General features: G+C 42.4%; 1 protein-coding gene across 1 annotated transcript in view; it reads right to left on the reverse strand.

The window, feature by feature from the left end:
• The window catches only part of FBRSL1 (fibrosin like 1), a 515,094-nt gene that overhangs the window by 413,207 nt on the left and 79,657 nt on the right, over positions 1-22,230 (reverse strand). Inside the window, exon 2 of the mRNA XM_018557615.1 lies at positions 16,424-17,448. Coding sequence (XP_018413117.1) covers positions 16,424-16,711 — 288 coding nt within the window. The 5' untranslated portion in view covers positions 16,712-17,448. The remainder of the gene's footprint in view (positions 1-16,423; positions 17,449-22,230) is intronic.

Genomic DNA, 22,230 nt, shown 5'->3' on the forward strand with positions numbered 1-22,230 from the left:
TTGCTGGATGAACTCAAGAGAATATGACATTAACACATGATGTATTTTTCTGGTTTCTCCTGCAGGGCTTTTCCACTTTCATCCCATTCTCTAGAGGATTTATGCTAAGTGGCAATGCAGCTCGAGCCTCAGAAATTCACACAGAAACGGCCTCCTCACGCAGCCATAGAGTTCTTCTAAAGTCAATCCCAAATCATGGGGTGACCACATATATCCTTCAAAGAGAACTGGTCACAACTGGCCTCATGCAGAAATCTGAATATCCAGTCTTGGATGATGATTGTGGGAACTTACATATGAAAAATTGATATGCCTCTTTGGGACTGACCTATAAATGTTCTGCCAAGCATATAGCTTCATAGGAAATTACCCTGCTTCTCAGCGTCAAGTGGCACTAGTGCCGTGCGCATGGCATCTGCCCAATGTAAATTTATAAACTGTACTTCAACTGTAGTATAAAGGGTCAGATGTCGCCTGAATTCTGACTGCTATTGCTTATCAACTGAACTGAACTGTCCAGCATCTCTCATAGCCCATTAACTCTGGGAAGGTTGCAGATCAGTGGGGTTACCGTGCTGATCTCAAGAGGGAGGTTTTGGGATTTTTCATTGCGTTTCAGAGTTGAAACGCAATTAAAAACGCCCTGATCAGCGCGGTTCGATTAATAGCTGTATGGAAACCACACTGATCAACATGTTGGCGATCTGTGCGGCCGAACAGCCCCGGGTGAACAGGGTCTTAGACTTCAGATGACCTTTCACCTCCAAATTACATTGGTAGTTCCCATTCAATTCTGACAAGTCTATTTTAACAGAAACCAGCACCAAGACTAATATTTCATCTGCCATTTTTTAAATTGTTAGGCCATTTGATTGGACTAATCTTCTAGCTTCAAATCATTTAGAGCCCAAAACATGCAAATCAGGATTTCCCAACATCAGTTGCTTGCTCCAAGAGGTCAGCAATTCAAAAACTACTAAAACAATAGTCAGACAGCTAACAATTTCAGAATGAGGCCTGTAATGGCAGCCTACATATTTCTCTTATTATAGTTTTCCTTTAGGTCGATCAACACAACTGTTTCCTATTTTCTTGATGAAAGTGGAAACCCCATTTAGAAGCGGATGGAAAATCTCTGCAATCACTAGAATGCCTTTGTTTAGTAGATCTAAACTGTACATTTAAGCCCTCTTTAACTCAGTTAAAGTGCATGGCAAGCCAAAACATTTTTCTTCAGTTTTGGATAGAATGGGGAAGGTTTAGAACCTCTGTCTGGTTTTTACTGCTATCTGGGGCTCTGTTAAGAGAAATTCCAGCTTTTTTATTTTGTCCCGGGACAATGGTTTTACCGGACAGAAAGTAAGAAATTATTTGCAATAGAAACACAAACATAAATCTGACAGGCGTTCTAACCTTCCCATACTGTACTAAAACAAAGGGTTTGATATCTGTCTTTGTTGTTGTTAGAGTTTCCCTTGTGTTGTCAGCAAGCCATGGAGTAAATCACCAGCCCAAAAACTCAACAAGGGGCTCCAACGCTTCTCCATTCCACCTAAAACCAAGAAGTTTTGGCTTGACACCTACTTGAGTGGGGAGGATTGGGAAGGGTAACTAGAGGTTTAAAACAATGAGCATACAAATTCACTGTTCTTCTGATTCCAGGTCACGTGACCTAACCCAGGTGTTAGGTCCAGAGATCTGCAGCAGCCCTGCATTGTGGGCATCAACGTCAGCAGAGTCTTCATTTACTTTGACTGCCATGGCTTAAGGTAACGGAGATCCCCCTACCCCCTCAGAACCCTTACTCATGTGCGCCAGATATACCCTATGTGGCCCATCGCTGCCGAAAGGTTTCTAGGCTGGGAGCTGCTTCTGCACATGCACAAAAAATCTTGATTGGATCCTCATGGAGGAGGAGGCCATTCAGTGATCATACAGTTGTCTTCAAATAATTTGTATAGGCATGATCCAAATCTACACCCAAACCACTTAGTTCCTGTAGTGGGAAGAAAAAAAACTTTTTTTTTTACTCCCTGTGGCATCCATACAAGGCTTGCAAAATTCTTGCAGGAAAGAGGGATCAGCAGGGTACTCTGAATCAGCTCCCAATGACAATGGCCCACCGACCAGAACTACATCTCCCAAGAGCACTTTTGTGGGTGTGTGCTTGGGAGTCAAGGCAGCACTTTTGTGGGTGTGTGCTTGGGAGTCAAGGCAGCAGCATTGTTTTGCCAGGAAAGAAATTAATATGTACATTTGGGCAGGGATAGAGATGGGTAGGGTTCGGGGGATCTCAGTCCAGCAAAGGCACTGGCTTGTTAGCTGAAACAGGAGGTTAGGAGGACTTGTCATCTGAACAGACATTTTTCTGTGCTTGCATGAGAAAACGTACATATATAGCAGGTGTATGTTGATTTTTTTAAAATTTTGCCCAGCCAAGAACATACGATCTGCCCATCTTGGCAGGCAGATCGTACTTGCGATCATCGCAAGCCCGCCCCCCTGAGGGGCGGGCTTACGATGACTGCAATGAGGGGCGGGCTTACGCTGACTGCAAACGGGCTGTGTGCGCGTGTGCACACCGGCCCGTTCGGCAGTTGGCTGGAAGACGTGCGACTGTACAGTAGAAACGGTCGCACGCCTTCCATACACTGCACGATTCTCGTACGATCGCGGGATTTCCCGCAATTCTCGTACGAGAATCGTGCAGTGTATGGGCACCTAAACACTTTGAGCGACCTGGGTGTGGCTCGCCATGCAATATTCTTGCTACTCCTGACAAGTTGATGATCATTTTGATAACCATATTAACATTTGGGTATAAAATGGAGTTTAGATCTGCTTTAAACCCTATATTAATCTGTTGCTAATTATACTCCGATTAGATGTTTGATATTAAAAAATGGCTTGCAGTTGGCTATTACCTCGCACTACTACCTCAAAGAAATCTTCCTTCTATTATTTGCTATTAAATACTGATTTGGTGACCCAGAACTTTATATAAAACTATCTTTTGCTCAACAATTCTGCATACTGTACTCACAAGTGCTTGTTTATCATAAGAAAAATATGACTACCCTATGATGTTCTGTGGCCTTCTGCTGTGGGTTCCTGTGGGACACACACGACCCATAAATAACATAATTCCAGTTCAAACCAGTGAAGAAAAAAAAAATTACACTTGTCAATGCATTCCGGACTCCGTTTGCTGTACATTCATATTCACAATGGATTCCACTATCTGACCTACTTTTCAAAAGGATGACAATAAATTGTTTCATTTTTTCCCCATGATTGTATCTTTAATAATGGTGAACACAAAAAAGCTTTTAACATTCTCGTATAAGCACCTCATAATTCCATTCCGTGCTCCTGTCTATTTTATGGAAATTAACCTTTGTCAAGGGAAACATACATCTTTCCACGGTCACTTTTCAGCGTATTTACACAGCCAATAAACACCACTAGTGGATTTCACATTGCTTTGACGGGATATCAACTACCAGGAACAGCTTCAGGCATCCAATCACAGGAGACTGAGAGGGGAGCACAGAATACTGCATGCTTGCCGGGATTAACCAGGTCTTTTTTTAAATAATAAAGCACAGAGGCCGACACACAACAGGAATTAATTAATAAGCAGGTTTTAATAAAACGTTCTTGCTCAGAGAGCCTGAAATTCCAGATAATTGTTTGTAAAAGAGCTCAACAGTATTATCTGCTAGTTTGTTGCTGACATCACATTTAAAAGGACCGGTAAACTTATTATTATTATTACATAGTATTTATATAGCGCCAACAGTTTGCGCTGCGCTTGTAACTATGAAACAGCAAATCTACATATATCTAGAAACGTTACAAACTTAAGAGCCTTGTTAGAACTGAAGACAGCTCAAATAATTTTCTGAGGGTATTTGATTCCATAATGGTGTAATAATGTTCAGTCATTCAAGAAAATTGCAGTCAGAAGGGTCAATTCGTGTGGTCTATGATTCACGAGGTGTGTTCATAGCGAACAGCGTCACAGTGGTTAGCACTTCTGCCTTACAACACCGGGGTGCCCGGTTCAAATCCCGGCCAGGGCACTACCTACAAGGAGTTTGCATGTCCTCCCTGTGCTTGCGTGGGTTTCCTCCAAGTACTCTGGTTTACTCCCACACTTCAAAGACATGCTGGTAGGTTAGTTGGCTGCTGTCTAAATTGGCCCTCGTATGTATGTATGTATGTATGTATGTATGTGAGATAGGGACCTTAAATTGTAAGCTCCTTGGGATGTGAATGTTGCGCTGTGTAAATTGTCGACGCTATATAAAATATCAGTAATAATAATAATACTGTCAGGGCCCCCTCCCCAAATGTTAGTAGTATCTGTAAAAAAAATTAAAATGAAGTTAGATTTATAATTTACCTTACCGCCTTGGAGCCTAGACCAGGATGACATTTCTTCTGCCTAGATCTTACATAACAGCCAAAATTTTGCAAAAGGGCAATTTTGCGATGGGCTGGAGTGCCTTCTTAACAGACTCCACCCACTCTGTCCCCAGGAATCTTCCCGGAAGGATGAGGATGTCACACTCAGTGATGTGGAAGATGGGGCCATAAGGGAAGTATTTAATCTAATTTTTCTGTACGGATACATTTACATTTACTAACACTAGGTTGTTTTTAAAGGGGGAGGGGTCCCAGATATAATATGCAGATGTTGCATTGTACTGCAAGGTGCACTTTAAAGTTTACAGTGGAACTAAACTCATGGATTTTACCTAATATTTCTTAAAAGAAATCGCAAGGTAGAAATGTTAAGAAAAAGTCATTAAATCCTTATACATACCATTGTTTTGTGCAATGTTTTCATTTACATTCTGCCTATTATAGCTCATGCACAGTATATGCTACATTCAAGGCATACCTGGGGTGAGAAGTGAAAGTATGCTTATGTCAGCTCTCAACCAAACTTTCAATCCCTTAAATGGCTTGTGTCATCACTAATCACATGTTTAACACCATGGCAACTGCATATCTAAATAGGAGGTTAAAGTTGGCCATCCACTATATGAAATTCGCACAGTGGGTGCCACCGTCAGCACCCTTTCAGTCGGCATCCCTCCATCAGCTGATTGGTCAAAGATCTTCCAACCAGCTCCTTCAAACAGTGGCGGCAGCCAATGAGCCGGCGGCTCTGTTCGGCCAGCGGGCGCTGTTAGAATACAATGCAAACAGCGGGAGATTCCTCAATCAATGCTCGTAAGCATTGATGTAGACATCTGTAATAGTTTCTTCTTTCAGCCAGCAGGTTGAATAAAGAAAATATTACCGTGTATAGCCCGCTTAAGATTGCACCATTTATGGCTGCAAAAGGACAGTAGGGTTTCGTTCTACTTTAAAAAAAATTAATAATTTTTATGATAAACTGGAGATATTTTAACTTGAATTTTACACTGTATTATGGTTTTGTATTCCATGATTCCTTACAGAAATTCAATGCGACATCCATTATAACCCGTTATACATCCATTTATAACATCCTTATAGAAAATACTCTATTTTCTATGACTTATAACACATGTGATTTATGTCCGTACAACACTATTTATGGAAAAGATGTAAACAATGTTAGAACAAAAAAATACTGAAAATTGTCTACACTGCCCCAACTGTTATTTTTTGGGTGTAGGGTTTGATTGGGGAATAGATCGGTCTTATGTAACTCACTTTGATAATGAAGTTCAAGGATGGTCAGGAAAGATATCTATGCCATAACATAGACATGACTTGTACTAACACTCTATTACTTCATTCAGATGCACAATGGGAATTGTATGTGATAAATGCAATGTGATAGAAAGCAATGTGGCAATGAAGGTGTTAAACAGGCAACATTCTCTGAAATAAGAGATGGATGATCAACACGGCACAAGTGGGAGGTATTATTGCAGTCTATTATTTACATTGTTTTTCTTTGACAGTACAAGACACTTAATAAAGAATAATATGCTCCTGTCTTTGAGACGCTTTTGTGTTTCACAATCCTCCTTAAAAAAAAAAACAAAAAAAAACAAAAGGCTCTTTAATTACTGCAGGAAAGACAGAGCAGAGAAGGACAATTTCTCCTAATCATTGACTGCTGTAAAAGAGTGAATGGAATACAAAAGGAGAACTACTTGAATCACAGAAACAAAACTGAGTGGTTACAGCTCCCAACTAGATGTTTTTCTAAAGTCTGCAATTAAAAATAAAAATAGACGACAGAACGCGAACTCCAGAGTGGGCCAAGAAAACAAGGCTAGCTGTTCAAGCACTTTTAATGAGTACATTAAGAACCATCGGCCCTTGCCAATGACCCTCTCTTCCTACAGGTTTGGGCAGAGTAAACAAGAGGTTGTACTAAACAATCTCAGCAGCATTCCTTCCAGGCTGTGACACACAACTGATCACTGGCAAGAAAGGAATAGGAGAACTTCCCTTATGCAGAGCTATTACTGACCCCTTTAGTCAGGCTCGGGTAGGAAGGAATGCTCTGTTTAGGCCTATTACCAAGTAGTTACTTTTCATCACTATGAAACAGTTTATTGGTGTCTCCGGCAGTTCAAATGCCTCTACTATCTCCAACTGAAAACCACTTCAGATAACCAAACACTTACAGCAAAGGACAGGCATATGCAAATACTCAGATACACAACAGAAAAAAGGAGGAACTCGTTCAGAATACAAAGACACCAGCAACATAATGATACGAATCCAATAGGAATTCCACATGACCCAAAACTGAGGGGGCTGTGCTGTAGATGTTAGCTGCAGTGCATCATTAGTCCAGAAACGTGTGTACTTTAATTCATTCTCACTGGCTCCATGCAGCTAATTGCAACAATGTTACAATAGCTCCATTAGGGCAGGGGTAGACAAATTATTATGGAACCCAGGAGACAATCTGATCAATCTAGGAGCCACCTCCATTGACAACAACTAGAAATAAAACACAAGAGTTAGGCACCAGCTGTAACTTTTAAGGAACCGTGGCTCCTGGGATACCTCCAGCCCTGTGTTAAGGTAAAAGGCACCAAAAGGCCTGCTAATCAAGGAAGAAAGTGTGTGCAGGCTACAGGGGCATCCCGCAGAGGACCTTTTTTTTTATTTTTTTATTTATTTCTTCACAAAAAAGGGATCAATTGACATCATTTGGTCACCAAGAGAATGTTTAACGATTGGAAGCTCTCACTAATGTTTCTGCAGGCATTATGGAGAAATGACTCCATAACATTCACTGCAGGAGCACTAAAGCCTGAAGTCCTTCTCTACCCAGGTCAGCTCTTCACTACCAGAGTACCTGTGTAAACCTTGAGAATCAACTGCACCACAGTGCCTACAACTACAAAGGTCAGAAAGAGGCATGAGTTTAAAGCTCATTAATCGCTTGTTAAACATATGGAAATATTTGAAAGACAATAGCGTGGCCACAGTTACACTTTAAAGATAAATCTGTGCTTTACACATGCAGAAAAAAAAAAGTTCATATTAATAGAGACCCAGACATATACCAGGCCACTTTGTTAAGCCACCTGGAGTAGAGGAAACTCATGTGTAAGCTTTGGGTGAACATAGTATTAGCTTACAGAGGGCTATGGACTCTCCATCTGACAGTGCTGATTGACGCAGTGCTGTCACACAGAGTGAGTCGCATGCTTCTTTATACCTGGAAGCTAAAGAGGTCAGACCTGGCTTATTTTGAAGCTCATTTACTGCTTTCTAGGAATCTGTAAATACGTAAATGTTTTTTAATCCATTCATCAGGAATCGGCCTAAATTAGAGCTGTGGTTGGCCAGCTAAAGAGCTGCTGGGGAACACAAAGATCCACACTCCAGATAGTGTTGGTTTCCGGCAAAATTTGTGGGAAAAGCCAATTCAGCTGTGTGTCCAGTGGAAAAATTAAGAAATTCCTCCATTCTTTCCAGGTATGTGCTTGCTCGACATACTTAATTTATGTGGCAGTGTTTCTTTAAACCTATATTACATACACCAAATTTACAGCAGTACATCTTATGCATTACTATTGAAACGTTCACCTGACAGTTCCTGACATGTACACCTTTGTGACTATTTCATATACAGATCTGTAGAACATTCTTCTAGCGTGTATCAGAAAAGAGAAATTATGGCTGTGAAGATGACAATCATAGTGCAGCATTACTGACCAAGAACAGACTTTATAGGTGTTGGTTGTCTCATACAGTTAAAGCCTATATACAAAGTTTTTTTCACAACATCAAAATGTATTTTGAAGAATATTTCCAAAAAGTGGGCCACATTTCCATATTTCTGAACAATATAGACAACATATTCCCTTTAAAGTATATTTCCACTTTTGCAATCAAATTTGATACAACACCTCTAGATGCTTGTTATGTGTTCCCATTTACTCAGTATACATTTTAATATTTCTTACCTTTTAGATGTTATGTTGCAGCAGGCAACATGTCCGTTTCCAGGTTTTTCTAAACACCTTCACAGTTACCTGTCCTTATAGAAAGACGAAGAACAAGAATGTGTGGAATGTGTTTCTCTCATTAACATACAATGCATAAGCCAGGTTTGTAATCCTTTAGGACAGGTAGTGTTCAAATCTACTTTACAAATGATAATGAAATCAGCCACCACAGTACAGACAGGGTTAACACAAACCCCTTGCAGCCTCTCCTAACATTACAAAAGGAGAAGAAAAGTTTTAGCAAGCAAAAAGCAATTTAAACTGCAAGAAGCATATTTTATTTTATTTTGTTTAGCTAATGCGATCTGATTGGGAACATGTAACAATTATAAAGTAGGTATTATCCTAATTTGGCTGCACAAGTGGAAATACACTTTAAGGCAGCACCAGCATGCCAGATATTCTATATAAAACACATAAGCAGGACTTTTCTGGATCTTGTTGACAACAGTAGTCTTCCTTTATTATTAGGGGCAGAATGTCACAGAGGAAAGAGCACACCACAGAGAAAGCCAACAAGTCACTGAGTTACATAACCTTTCACAGACAACATATCCACTGTGTGATTTATGACTTTGCAAATACAAGTAAAAGGGGAGGGAGGGGAGGGGGGAGCAAAAATAAACACAGTCTAGCAAAATGCAGAGTTTGTGTATTGGGGAGAAGATGTAGAGGAAACAGAAGGATTAATGCAAGAGGAAAAAAATCTGGAGCCGCATGCAGTCTGTGAAAAGAAAAGGCTTCAATAAAAATAAACATTCCCCTCTACTTTGTAGAAACAAGCAATGTTTACTTAGCAAATGTTGTGTACTTAAGCCAAGATGACTTGCCTAAAATACTTAGCAGTCAGGTAAGCTCTGCATTACGGCTGAAGGTGCAAGATAAACTGATTACTGCAGACATTATTGAAAGCCTGTTAACATGTGCCTATGAGGTTTACAGCACAAGAGCTCACACACGTTCGGGGCACGTTCGGGGCACGTTCGGGGGAATTAATAAGCTCTGTGAATATTTGATGAACACAATTCAGCATTCCAGGTACAGAATTCAACACCGATAGTATCAATCGATCTCGATAAAGTACAAATGATCATACAGCACGCAAAGCAATAACAGTCCAAAAGAACCAATATCGTTCTGAGAGCAATCGAGATTAAAGAGACACTAAACTCAGGAGGTAAATCTTAAAAATGCATTCAGGTAGCTTAACTATTAACAAAAATGTATCTTATTTGTGTATCACTCAGCTCTAGATCCTCATATCATCTCTGAATTAATGCCAACACTGTCCTTCCTTCTGGAGGGTGGCTACTTTTATTCCCTATGGTCCCTGTGTGTGTTGTAAAGTAGTCACCTCTCCAAGCTCGCTCCTGTGATGGACGACAAACGCAATAGAAATTAATAAACTAAATGAGAGATAGTAGTCCATCACGGGAGTGAGCTTGGCGCGGTGTCTACTTTACAACACACATATGGACCATTGGGAACAAAAGTAGCCACTCTCCAGAAGGAAGGACAGTGTCAGCACCAATTCAGAGATTATTTGATGATCTACAGCTTAGTGATACACAAATAAGACACATTTTTGTTACTAGTTAGGCCTCAGTCACACAGCTTAGAGTGATCCTCCTGTCAGCGTACGGACACCCGCACCGATGTGCAGTTCGAGTGAGCGTACGATGGTGTATGGCCGCGTACTCCCATAGAGAAGAACAGACTGCTGCGTACAATCACACGCAGCACCTGTCCTTCCCGGGAATGGCCCGATATGGCTGTGCACGCCGCACGGATCTGTACGGGCTGACTCTATGTGTGAATAAGGCCTTAGGGTACTTAAATGCATTTTCAAGATTTAACTGCTGAGTTCAGCGTCACTTTGATAACTCCCCTAAATTTTATGGGTTGCATAAAATGGTCACAAACAGTAAAACCTGTTTGTTCACTTAATAAAAAGTGAATCAATTGGCGAAAACTCAATAGATGAAGCATGTAGCCATGGCCAAGCAGCCCAATTGTTTTTGGGCCAAACATTAACATTGGTGATTTGGAAATTTTAATCATGGAATGATTGCTGGCGCTAGAGGTGGTGGTAGCAGCATCTCCGAAACTGATAACCTCCTGGGGTTTTTGTGCACTACAGTCTATGGACTTTATAGAAAGCAAAAATATAATTTTGAGGTGACAGAAGGAAACAACTACTCAAATAACCACTCATTATAATAATGGTGCATATAAGGGCTTCAAGGAATGGACAAGACTTTAAACCTTTAAGAGGATACGGCTATAGAAGCAGAAGACCATAATGGGTTCTACTCCTGTTGGCAAAGGGGACAGTGCTACAGTGAGCACAGGATAAATAAACTTGGATGATTTTAACCTACAGCCATCACTTCATGGGTGCATGCTGTCAATCAATGGTTCAGACTACTGGTTGTAGTGTAATGGTATGTTGTTGACCTTTATCTACAAAACAACTACTGCTGCCAAATCTCCCATGTTGTGTCAATCCCTGGCAAGACACATTTGCGTTCTCATTTCTATAGTTTCATATATTGGTGTACATTTCTCTCAGAGCTCCTGCATGGCCATACTTTGGTCAGCGCTGTGGAACATGTTGATCTCTTCATTAAATCAATAAATTATAATGAGGCAAAAAGCAATATGTAGTCTCCAAATCTTGAACGGTGAGGGTTCTGAGTGTACCTAAACCAGCTGTGCCTTGGTGTTTGACAATCTACTACTGCTGCTTTATGATCCAATCACATCTGTGCATTTATCTGCAGCATATTGCTAATCACAGGTAAACACTAGGACAGTCAAATTCATTTTAAAAGGAGAACTATGGCGTTAGGGCTTTTCCCCATAGTTCTCCTTAGGGTAACGGGAGGACACAAACTAGCGTCCTCCCGTCACCCTAAGCTCAGTATACTGCGAGCTACAGCTCGCGGTATACTGAGACGCCACAGTATACCGAGACGCCGCAGCTGAAGCAGATCCCGACAATTATGTCTGGATCCGCCCAGCTGTGTGAGTGACAGCTGGATCTGCCCAGTCCCACGTCCGGTCCGCCATTCAGCGCTGGCGGATCCGAGCGGGGAATCCAGCCCCTCCCCGTCACGGCAGAGGGCTGTGACAGGATCAAGAGGTGAGCGAACGCCGGTATGTGTTCGCTCACCTCCCGATCTACTGAGCCAAACTGTGACAGTCTCATTGTCACAGGTCGGCTAGAACTATGAGGTGAGTGAAAAGCACTCACCTCATAGTTCTCCTTTAATGCTTATGTATATGGCATAGATCACAAATTGTTTTCTTGCAGTAGTACATGTTACCAGGCTATGAATGGTAATGCATGGTGATGTGCTTTTACTGCTTGGTAAAGGAAACTCTCAGGCCCGGTTCACATTTGGGCATCCCGGGAACCTCGCGTTTGCCACGTGGCCCCATTGATTTCAATGGGGTCATATCCACACAGCAACCATGGCAAAAAAAGCTAATGCACCTTTTTGTGCGACGAGCAACCCGCATCTTTTTTGCGCCCGCGTTTGTGCACAGAACATTTTTTTTTGCAGGTTCCAAAAAATCTGAACATTAATATGCAACAAACATAGGCAACAGGCATTAAAAAAAAAGTGAAATAGCATGTGATAACATGCATTACTGCAAGAAAACAGATGTGGATGGACCCCTGTGGGTGACCTTTCTTTTACTCTGTGTATGTGCTGGTGCCCTACTGTTGGTCTAAATAAAGATTGGCAGTATAAGAGCAGCTTAAAGTGAACGTTCACCCTCAATGAACAATAAACAGCCATATAACACATGTACCTTGATAAATGCATAGCATCATGTCTGACTTCTGTCCATGCGCTGAATGTCCAGCAATCAGCATAGAAAACTGCCGGGCATTTTCCAACACCACGATGCAGCTCATGGTGTCATGCTATTTACATGTTGTTGTTACAAAGACTGGATGGAATACACTTCCTCTGTGCCCTGATGCTGTCAATGATTTAGATTTAGCACGAGGGGGTGTTGAGTGACACTGAGGGATGCCATTAGTTGCATGGTGTTGCTGTTAAAAGCCATCAGTTTTCCAATGCTGATTGCGGGACAACCGTAGCACAGACAAAAGTCAAACATGGCACTATGCAGTGATCAAAAAGGTACATGTGTTATATGGCTGCTAAATGTTTATACAGTAATTCTAGGGTGAACTTCCACTTTATGGAATGAAGAAAGCCTTGCACACACTATTACTTAAAAGGCACAATACAACAGATTTTCCTAGTGTGAGCAAAGCATCCACAGACTCTATGGAGCAAACTGCCTAAATGCATGATGGGAGCTTGGAAAACCACTAGCTTCCTGTAGCATCATACTGGTCCATCCTCATTCTCACTAGCTCTCCCACTTTCGTCCAATGGTCTTTAATAAGGGTGAGTGCTCTTTTTTTATGCACTTATCCTACTCTGATTCTGCTGCCTTCCCTCCATCAGTATATAGACCATTCTTAAAGTGTATCTAAACACAAAAGCAAAAATGCAATATACTGCAACCTACCAGTACTTAGATGTGATGGCTGCATCAGTTTATTATTTTCCCTTTAATTCCTCCTGGTGATCTAGCCAATATATTTTTTATTTTTCAACTTCCATTAGTGGGCCAAGTTGCCCAGCAAAAGTGGCAGATAGAGGGCTTAGACCAGAGGTAGCCAAACTCCGGCCCTCCAGCTGTGGTGAAACTAAAAATCCCATGAGGCATTGCAAGTTTCTCACAGCCACAGACATGACTCCTAGAGAGAGATGCATCATGGGATTTGTAGTTTCACCACAGCTGGTGGGCCGGAGTTTGGCTACCCCTGGCTTAGACAAGCCATTAACATTAACGGTGTGGGGGCTCACAATGGTCAACTCATTCATTTATGTAAATCCTTTATCCCCCCAAAAAAGCAAAAACAGCAACTGTTTGAAAAGGGTTAGCTGAAGTTTAGGTTTAATTTGTTATTCAAGTCCATCTATATTGCCTAGTACATCTTAACACTACCCTCCCCACAGGGTGACAATGCTGCTGTCCAAAGGTGGCTACATTGCTCCTCCATAGAGTGGAGCCTGCATAACACAGGAAGTGAGTTACTGGCCAGATCAAGGCAAAAATCAAGTGAAAAAAGCCTAAAAATAAAAACAAGAATTAATGCAGCCACCAGACTGGCATGTTGCAATATATTACGTTTTTGTTTTGGGGTTTGGATATGATTTCACTACAAGCTCACTGTGCAATGTGCATGGCACCACACTCTGCAACCTCACTGTGTATGCAACCCACAGCTTCCATTCAACTCAATGGAAGCCTGTCAGGCTACAAAGGGGTTTTCCATAGAAGTGAATGGAGGCAATAGCTTCCATACAACTATAAGATTTTAGCCAAAGCCAATGTGGTGCTGATCAGGCTGCACAATGAAGATCTCAGAACATCAGGATTGTGTTGCAGGCAAGTATAATCTATATGGACAATGCTGGGGAAGAATGGGGGAGTGGGTGCACAAAAGCGCACTAGTACTTTAAACTGTCATCAGAAATGTTCCATTGACTTCCCTTAGGCCTGACAAATTTGAATTCAGTTGTCATGACAATCAATGAGGGCAATAAGTTCAAATTGTGACATGAATGATTCTTCTTCTAACTGGTATCTTAACACAGCTTGCAGACATTTAACAGGACACTGGCATTTGCCATAACGCAAATCTGTAAGTTTGCAAGTTTGTTAGAGATAGATAGATAGATAGATAGATAGAGATAGATAGATAGGATAGAAATAATCACTGTACTGAATGCTCAAGGTATTGAACTACTTCAAAAAATTGTTTAGCCAGCATGAACTCCAGTGCAGGGGGTATGCAGAAATACTTCTACCTGTGAATGTTGTGACAGACTTCAGGGACTCAAACATGATCTCGGGGAGAATATGGAAGCTATAATAGCACTCGCTTAGAGTCAACTAAAATCCTAATGGATGTTTGCTCACAAAATGTAAATGTGTACAATGTATATTCAGTGAAGATGAAATATTTGCACAAACTCATCACTGTAAACAAAACACAATCCACGTGTATGAAAAATAAAAACATTCATCACCCAGTTTAAAAACAAGTTAACAGCGTCTCAGGGAGAACATGAGAAGAAGACAACGAGGTGACAGCCAGGTATTAAGAGCACTGGAAACCATGTGCACATACATACAGCCATATTTAAACACAATCTCAGTTCCTCAAAAAAACATGTAGTAAAACCAATATGAAGAAACATGCAATTCAATATCTGAACCCGTATATCCTTTTTATACACTTCTACAGCGTTAACCTTTATCATTAATTCAAGTGCTCCTTGTTTTTACAAAGCAACCTGAACTGAAAATGGCCAGACCCAAAGTAATTAAAACTTAAAGGAGAACTATGGGGTCAGTGTTTTTCCCCATAGTTCTCCTTAGGGTAACGGGAGGACACAAACTAGCGTCCTCCCGTTACCCTAAGCTCAGTATACCGCGAGCTACAGCTCGCGGTATACTGAGACGCCGCACCTGGAGCGGATCCCGACGTAGATGACGGGATCCGCCCAGCTGCGTGAGTGACAGCTGGCTCTGCCTATCTAGAAGCAGAGCCAGCTGTACCCGCCCCCTCCCCCGTCCGTTCCGCCAGTCAGCGCTGGCAGATCGGAGCGGGGAAGAGGGGAATCCAGCCCCTCCCCCTGTGACGGCAGAGAGCCGTGACAGGATCGAGAGGTGAGGGAACCCGGTATGTGTTCGTTCACCTCCCGATCTACTGAGCCGACCTGTGACAGTCTCATTGTCACAGGTCGGCTTAGAACTATGAGGTGAGTGGAAATCACTCATCTCATAGTTCTCCTTTAACTCATGGTAAGAATCTGAAAAGTGGACTATAAATCAATCAAACTAAACATCTCCCGATAGTTGATTACTAGAAATAAGGGCTGCACTGACTAGAAAATATGAAGTAATATAGACCATTCTAATACCAGGTCAAAGAACAGCAGTGGCAATGGTAGAAAACAGCTTGCCTTTGGAATTCACACCTTCTGCTGTCATACATTCTATTAGTTCCTTTAACTGGCTTATTAAATGGATTGCTAAGGTGCAAGAGTGGCACATATATGGGGATAATCAAAGAAGGAACATTCTGAAACTGCAGTAAGGACATAATAGCTCTGCTGTATTGGAATGTACTCAGACAAGTGTCACTCTAATGTTAGTGCCAGGTTCTGAGGGTGTCTACAAATACTGTCAATGTCTTTCTGTTCTCTCATTCATAATGCAACCAACTATGTTCTTCACCTCCACCATGATGGTGCAATCTGAACTTCTAAAGTGCAGCTGACATAACCAATACTGGCAGTTCAAGTCCTACGCATCAGTAAACTAACTTACACAACGTACACCTGTGCATTAGGACTTACCTGTCATTTTATTCAACTTTTACAAATAAAATGCCTTCTATTTTCCAGATAGGAAAAAAAAAATCTAAGTGGGAGCAAACTGAAACAGCAGATGCCAGTGACACTTGTCAGCTGGAAAGAGCATTCGGCTAAATAGAGAACACAAATTAACACTAAACTGAAAAGAAACAAAGTAAGAAACACAACTGTACAAGCAAGGCCACACATCATTTAGAGATTATAGAAGCAACCGGAGGGGAAAAAAACCATATCAGTCCTTTACACTTCCCCTATGTATACACAGCATGATTTAAACTGCAGTACAAGCAGTATCTCATCCCGAGTGCATAAAACATTGTTATGGGCACAATATAATATATTCCTCTAATACAGGAAAGGAGGAGTTGTATTATAAACTGGGAAGTACAAGGATCAATCCATGAGAAGCAACACAGATAACCAATGCATCAACCATAAGATGACATGACCCATTCTTACCTCTAAGGCTTCCAAGGTATTGAAGCTGGCAATTGCAAAACCATCAATTATATCCTCCTCCTGAGAGCTGGATTCTCGCCTTTTACGTCTAGGCGGTCTGGCATTTCTGGCTGAAGCAGCTGGATTTTTACCATTCTGATTTGAATTTTCCTTTCCCAGGCCCCTTTCTGCTTCCGAACCGGAGGAGGGGCTCTGGTTTCGGGGATCCCTGACAGATGGGTCTCTTCTCCTCACCCTGTCCCTTTGAGACCTGGATCTCCTGCTTTGCTGTTTCATTTTGACATCCATCGTCTCTGGGTAAAAATCCGCTAATTATAAATCCACAGGGAAAATTCCAATGAGTGACCTTGAATCCACAAATCCAATTACTAAGCACAACTGATACTGGAAACAGGATACAGCGACTACTTATGTAAGGGGAATATTTGATGTGATGTGTGGGGATATATAGCTCTATATATATATATAAATATATAATCCGGAAGGGAACTGTACACTTTTTCAGTAATCCGTGGAGCTCCTGCTAGTTTTTGTTAATTCTTGCACTCAGATCCAATTCTTCTTAGTAACCAGTTGGACAGGAACTTTTGTGTGCCATTTAATGAAGACAATATTTGCCATTTGCCTGCTTTCGACCCTGCCCCAGATCCTGTAAAGGCTGCAGCAGTAGCATCCTGGTAGAAGAGGGGAGGGGGTGGGGGGTCAGAAATCCCTCATGTTGTGGTGTTGTTGGGAGGGAAGTGAGGACACCCCTCCACAAATGGAAATCTCTTTCTCTTCCTTCTCCTGTCGGGTGGATCAATCTCACAGCAGATGCACAGAAATCAACATAAAAGAGAAAAGAAGAAAGCCCCAGATCCTAATCACAGCCACTGAATGCCGATTCTCTGCCTCCTATGTGCTGCTTGTGCCATTCTCTCTTCTCTTCCTCTCCTGCTTAAAGCCCATCCATTATCGGTCCGGATGGGGTGCTGGACGAAACCCCCTGGTCTCCCCCGGTCCTCCGGGTCACCGATCGTCCGATCCTACAAGCAGACACAAACGGGGAAAGGTTAGAGCAACAATCGGAGCTCTTAAAGAGACAGGAGGAGGGGAGGAAATGTTCTTCTCACTGAATTGTACAGTGCAGCAGAGAAAAAAAAAAAAAGCCCAAAGCAGATAACTGACGTACTTCCGCCAGCCTGTAATTACCAGAGGAAGTGAGCGACTTTATTAGAGTTTAGATTTGGCTCCTCGAATTAACCCGTTGATGGCAGGAGTAGAGGACAGGCTGCTGCCGATTAGCACTGTACAATAGGAGAAAGCCACCGCCGACCCCAGCTGCTGTCACGGAAGGATCAGAGGCGTGATCGCGATCATCGCGATAAGCAAAGCCTTCCGCTGCCCGTCAGAGCTTGCAACAGACATAAATACCGTGCTCAGGATAAACAGAACGTGCAGGGAGAACACAGCTTGTTGCCCACGGCAACCAATCAGATTCACCCATACTGCACTTGAAGCATGAGAGGGTGAACCTGATTGGCTGCAATGGCCAATAACAACTGTCCTTCCTTCACTCTTTATGTCGGGTTGGTTTCACACAGGCGGTAATCCATCTCATTCCCTATAGACATACACTCGCTATACACAGACATTAAATGTGCAGTGCAACCAAGCCTGAATAAACCTCAATACATATCATCAAATCTGAGCTGACATAACTCAGACTATTGTCCAGTATCACTGCCCCCCAGGGGTGTAACTAATGCAAGGCAAACTAGGCATGTGCCTTGGGCAGCACTTTTCAGGGGCCAGCAAAAAAAAAAACAATAAAGCAGACAGGGCCAGACTGGCCATTGGGCATACCGGGCACTTGGCAGGTGGGCTCATAAAAATCGCTGTACACTAGTCTATTGTTTTCTATGGGCCAGTGCAGAGTACGTAAAGATCGGCAAATCTGCTGTGTTCACATCAGTCATATCAAAATAGAAAAATCTGCATCCAAAGTCAGCAAAATTTACATCCACACATAACTTGAATGAAAGAAGAATTTTGTGGCTATGTACAATTATGCATCTAAAGCCTCATTAGGTTCTTCAGTGCACTCCTGCAGCTGGAATCACAGGTGGCTCTGGACAGATGAGGCTGCTCAGCATGTACAAAGCAATGACAGGCTGCCACTGCGTTCTGCCACTATCCGCCTGTATCTACACATCTAGAGGTTCCTGTATCTAGGGACAGATGACCAGTCCTGGATGTAAACAGATTGGAGGAATTTAATAAAAAATCTGGAGATCTGGCACTGCAACCAATCAGCTTCTCTGTCTCATTGTCAAATCTTACCTGAGCAAAATGAAGAGGGATGATGATTGGTTGCCATGGGCAACTGCTCCAGATTCTGTCTGCTCCAGCTTTGATAAATCCCCCCCATTGTGTCCAAGGCCGGTCATCTGTAACACTGTAACTAGACACAGGTAACTTCTGGATGTGCGGACATATGCAAATACAAGTGGACAGCTGTGGCTCCTGTCACCTATTAGGGCCGGTTCACACCATAAATAGTGAGTTCCAGACCTGTCAGCTACTGGAACGCACCGTATCGCATCTCGGCCGGCTTCCTGCGTTCAGGGGCGGGAGATGGCATGGCGGTGCATTGAAGCCAATGGCCACGCCCCCCGTCCACAGTGTGATCACCCGCACCAGAAATTATAGAAAAACAAAGCCTGCGTTCCGGTCCAGTGCAATCTAAAAAATAGTGCTTGCAGCATTTTTTCAGATTGCACTGGACCGGAACGCAGGCATTGTTTTGCACGCGTTCTGGTGCAGGCAATCGCAAAGCGGGCAGGGGACGTGGCTGCGGTGCCATTGACTTAAATGCACTGCCATGCCCCCTACCCGCCCCTGAATGCAGGAAGCTGGGCAGGATGCGTTAGTGCGTTTCAGCAGCCGACCACTCTGGAACGCACTGTTTATGGTGTGAACCAGCACTTATTGTTAAACGGCCGCAGCTGTCTAGAACCACCTGTGAATTTAGCCATACAAATGTGCAGATTCTTGCCGCAGGAATTCGCTGCCGAATCGAATTAGCCCACGTGAATGTGGCCTAAACATATGATTACTGAAGCACTATCAGCAAAGAAGTTACAGTTCTGTGCATGAGCCTTTAAAGACAAATTAAACTTCCTTAAAAAAAAAAATTATATCACACATCAACAAAATCTAATTTCTTTAATACTCATTTTTTAAAAGCATGTGAACCCTATTTTTTTCGGTTTGTAAAGTTTCCAGTAGGCTGGGTTCACACCTAGGCATATCGAATATGCGCGTTTGTCGCGCGTTTCGTGACTCGCGTTTTTACTGCGATTCGTGGTAAAAAAACGCGTGGCAAACGCACGTTTCCGAGGGCTACTTGGCTGTATCCCAATGGAAACACGTGACAAAAACGCCCCAAAGAAGCTCCTGTACTTCTTTGGGCGTAGGGCGTTTTGTAGCGCGTTCATACGGCCTGTAATACGCCCAGGTGTGAACCATACCCATAGGAAATAATGGGATTTCGGTGTTTGGGCTTTTTGCAGAGCGTTCGAACGCGCCCAGGTGTGAACCAGGCCTTCCTGTGCACATCATGGCTGCAACATCCCCAGAATTCCAGTTTGGCACCTGCCAGAGCACATATCAGCATAGGAGTGAGATACCTTTGTTTTGTTGCATGTAAAATGTATTGGGTAATGCCGAGCCTTCATAATTGAAAGAACTGAAATCCAACTGGGGAGTAAAGAGCTAAACGATGCTGGCTGTGCTCCCGCCAGAAACAGTTGGGCTCTGCAGAGTTACTGCAGCTTCCAATGCACACAGCATGCTGTGAAATTAGAGTAAGCATTTTAAGTACAGGAGAGAAGCCTACACAACTGCAAGACTGGAATTCACCTTTAAGCTCAAACCCTGGAATGAGTTCTACAAGTAAGAAGACTAAGCGCCCATTCACAGTTTTCAGCCCTTCTGCGTTGTGTTTAAGTGCATTGTGTCACACACACAATTACCACAATACCGGTGCCTCATTTTCTTGGTGAGTGGATGCTGGTGACCCAAAGGAAATGTATGGACACTTTCATTGGGCTTTTCTAAAGGTGCCATGTTCTCCTTGTTCTACATGTTGTGCTGACAGTAAAAATGTTTTTAAATGACAGACTACGCCATCTAAATTCTTGCAGCACACTAGACCGTGTACCACAAATGTTAACAGACTGGCAAGAAACACTTGATGTAATGAGACAAGCACCACAATAACCACATGTTTATTCCACCAGATACCCATGGGTACCAAATCTACCTTGCACAGGGAAAAGCCCGGCTTGTAGACCTCAACACCACACTGTCTCTTGTGTGCAGTAAGTGCAAGATCTTTTACAGTCTGAGATATTGTTTGTAATGAAATGGGACATGCTGGCTGTCAGACAAATAATACACCATGGTAATCCGGCGTAACAATTTGTGGCAACTTTTTTTTGTTGTTTTTGTACTTGGAACTCCAGGCTCCCCCCTAGGAAAGAACAACTTATAGGTGCCAGGCAGAAATAGCAAATAAGTAGAACTAAAGTGCAATCTCAAAGTTGTGTTACATAATGCAGGTCTCCGAGCTGGAAAATTCATATAGTAAAAATGTGTGGCAGTATACTTCAAGCAGGCATTGTGATGTCATTGCAGTTTCCTTGACAACTTCATTCGGCAACCGTGATGCTAATTATTCATGTGGTTGTGGCTGGGCCTTCTCTTTCAATCAAAACTATGGCCAACACAAGTATCACCAATATAACTAGCCACTACTAAACCTTCCTAAAAGCCAAGCAGAAGTCCTACAGAATTAACATTTTACCAAACTGACATTCTCTTCTAAATATTAGAGCATGCAAACACAATATCATTCCCAACACTCATAACAAGATAAAAGCAAGTAATGTAGGAGAGAAATATTTTTGTTGACTTTTTTCCTTGGCAAATCCCCTATATAACAAACACAGGTCTGCAAAATAAAGACATAAAAGGTCCAAAACATGCAGAACTAAAAGGGGAAGGGACTCTAAAATTGGCTATACACAATTTGACTGATTCCTCATGAATAGCTCGAAATTCGCGCTGTGGGTGGCCACGTCGGCACCCCCAAACTTGACAAACTTCGATTACAAAATTGAAGGAGGAAAAATGTCATCTGAACAGTGACCACATCCAGTCAGATGTAGTCGCTGTTCCGGTATTCAGGCAGCCAAGGGTGCTAGCTCTCTGAATATAATAGCCAGCAGTGTATGGCTAGCTTTACATCTGTGGGAAAACGGGAGTGAGTGGCAGCTTTAAATCCCATACAAGTGGTCAGAGAGGTATGTGCCTGTCTGAATCTTTTCTACAATTAGCAGAGAGCTTGCACATTCATTTTACTTTTGTTAAATTGCCATGATGTATTGTATTTACTAAACCATTGGCTACCTGGAGGAGGGGCATGGAATACATAATTGGCTCTCAAAGAGTTAAACTGGGCTTGAGCTCCAGTCAGAGTGTTAAATACACATCATAAAGGAGGACTGGCTGTATTTTTACACTAGCTATGCTAAAGCTTGCCAAAAGCCTACTGAAGCCTCCGTAAACTTGTTTCAAATTACACTTTGGGAAAAACAATCAAAAATAACAAATATGATGCAGTCTGAATGCACCCAGTGTATCTGTTTTCTTGTCCACAGGGTGACAACACTGCTGTGTGATTTCACCGTAGGACAAACAGCCTTGTCACCATGTTACAGAAGTGGAATAATAACAGAATAAAAGAGCTGTGCAAACTATAT

The sequence above is a fragment of the Nanorana parkeri genome, unplaced genomic scaffold, assembly GCF_000935625.1.
Source record: "Nanorana parkeri isolate BGI_ZX_2015 unplaced genomic scaffold, ASM93562v1 scaffold292, whole genome shotgun sequence".
Taxonomy (NCBI): Eukaryota; Metazoa; Chordata; class Amphibia; order Anura; family Dicroglossidae; genus Nanorana; species Nanorana parkeri.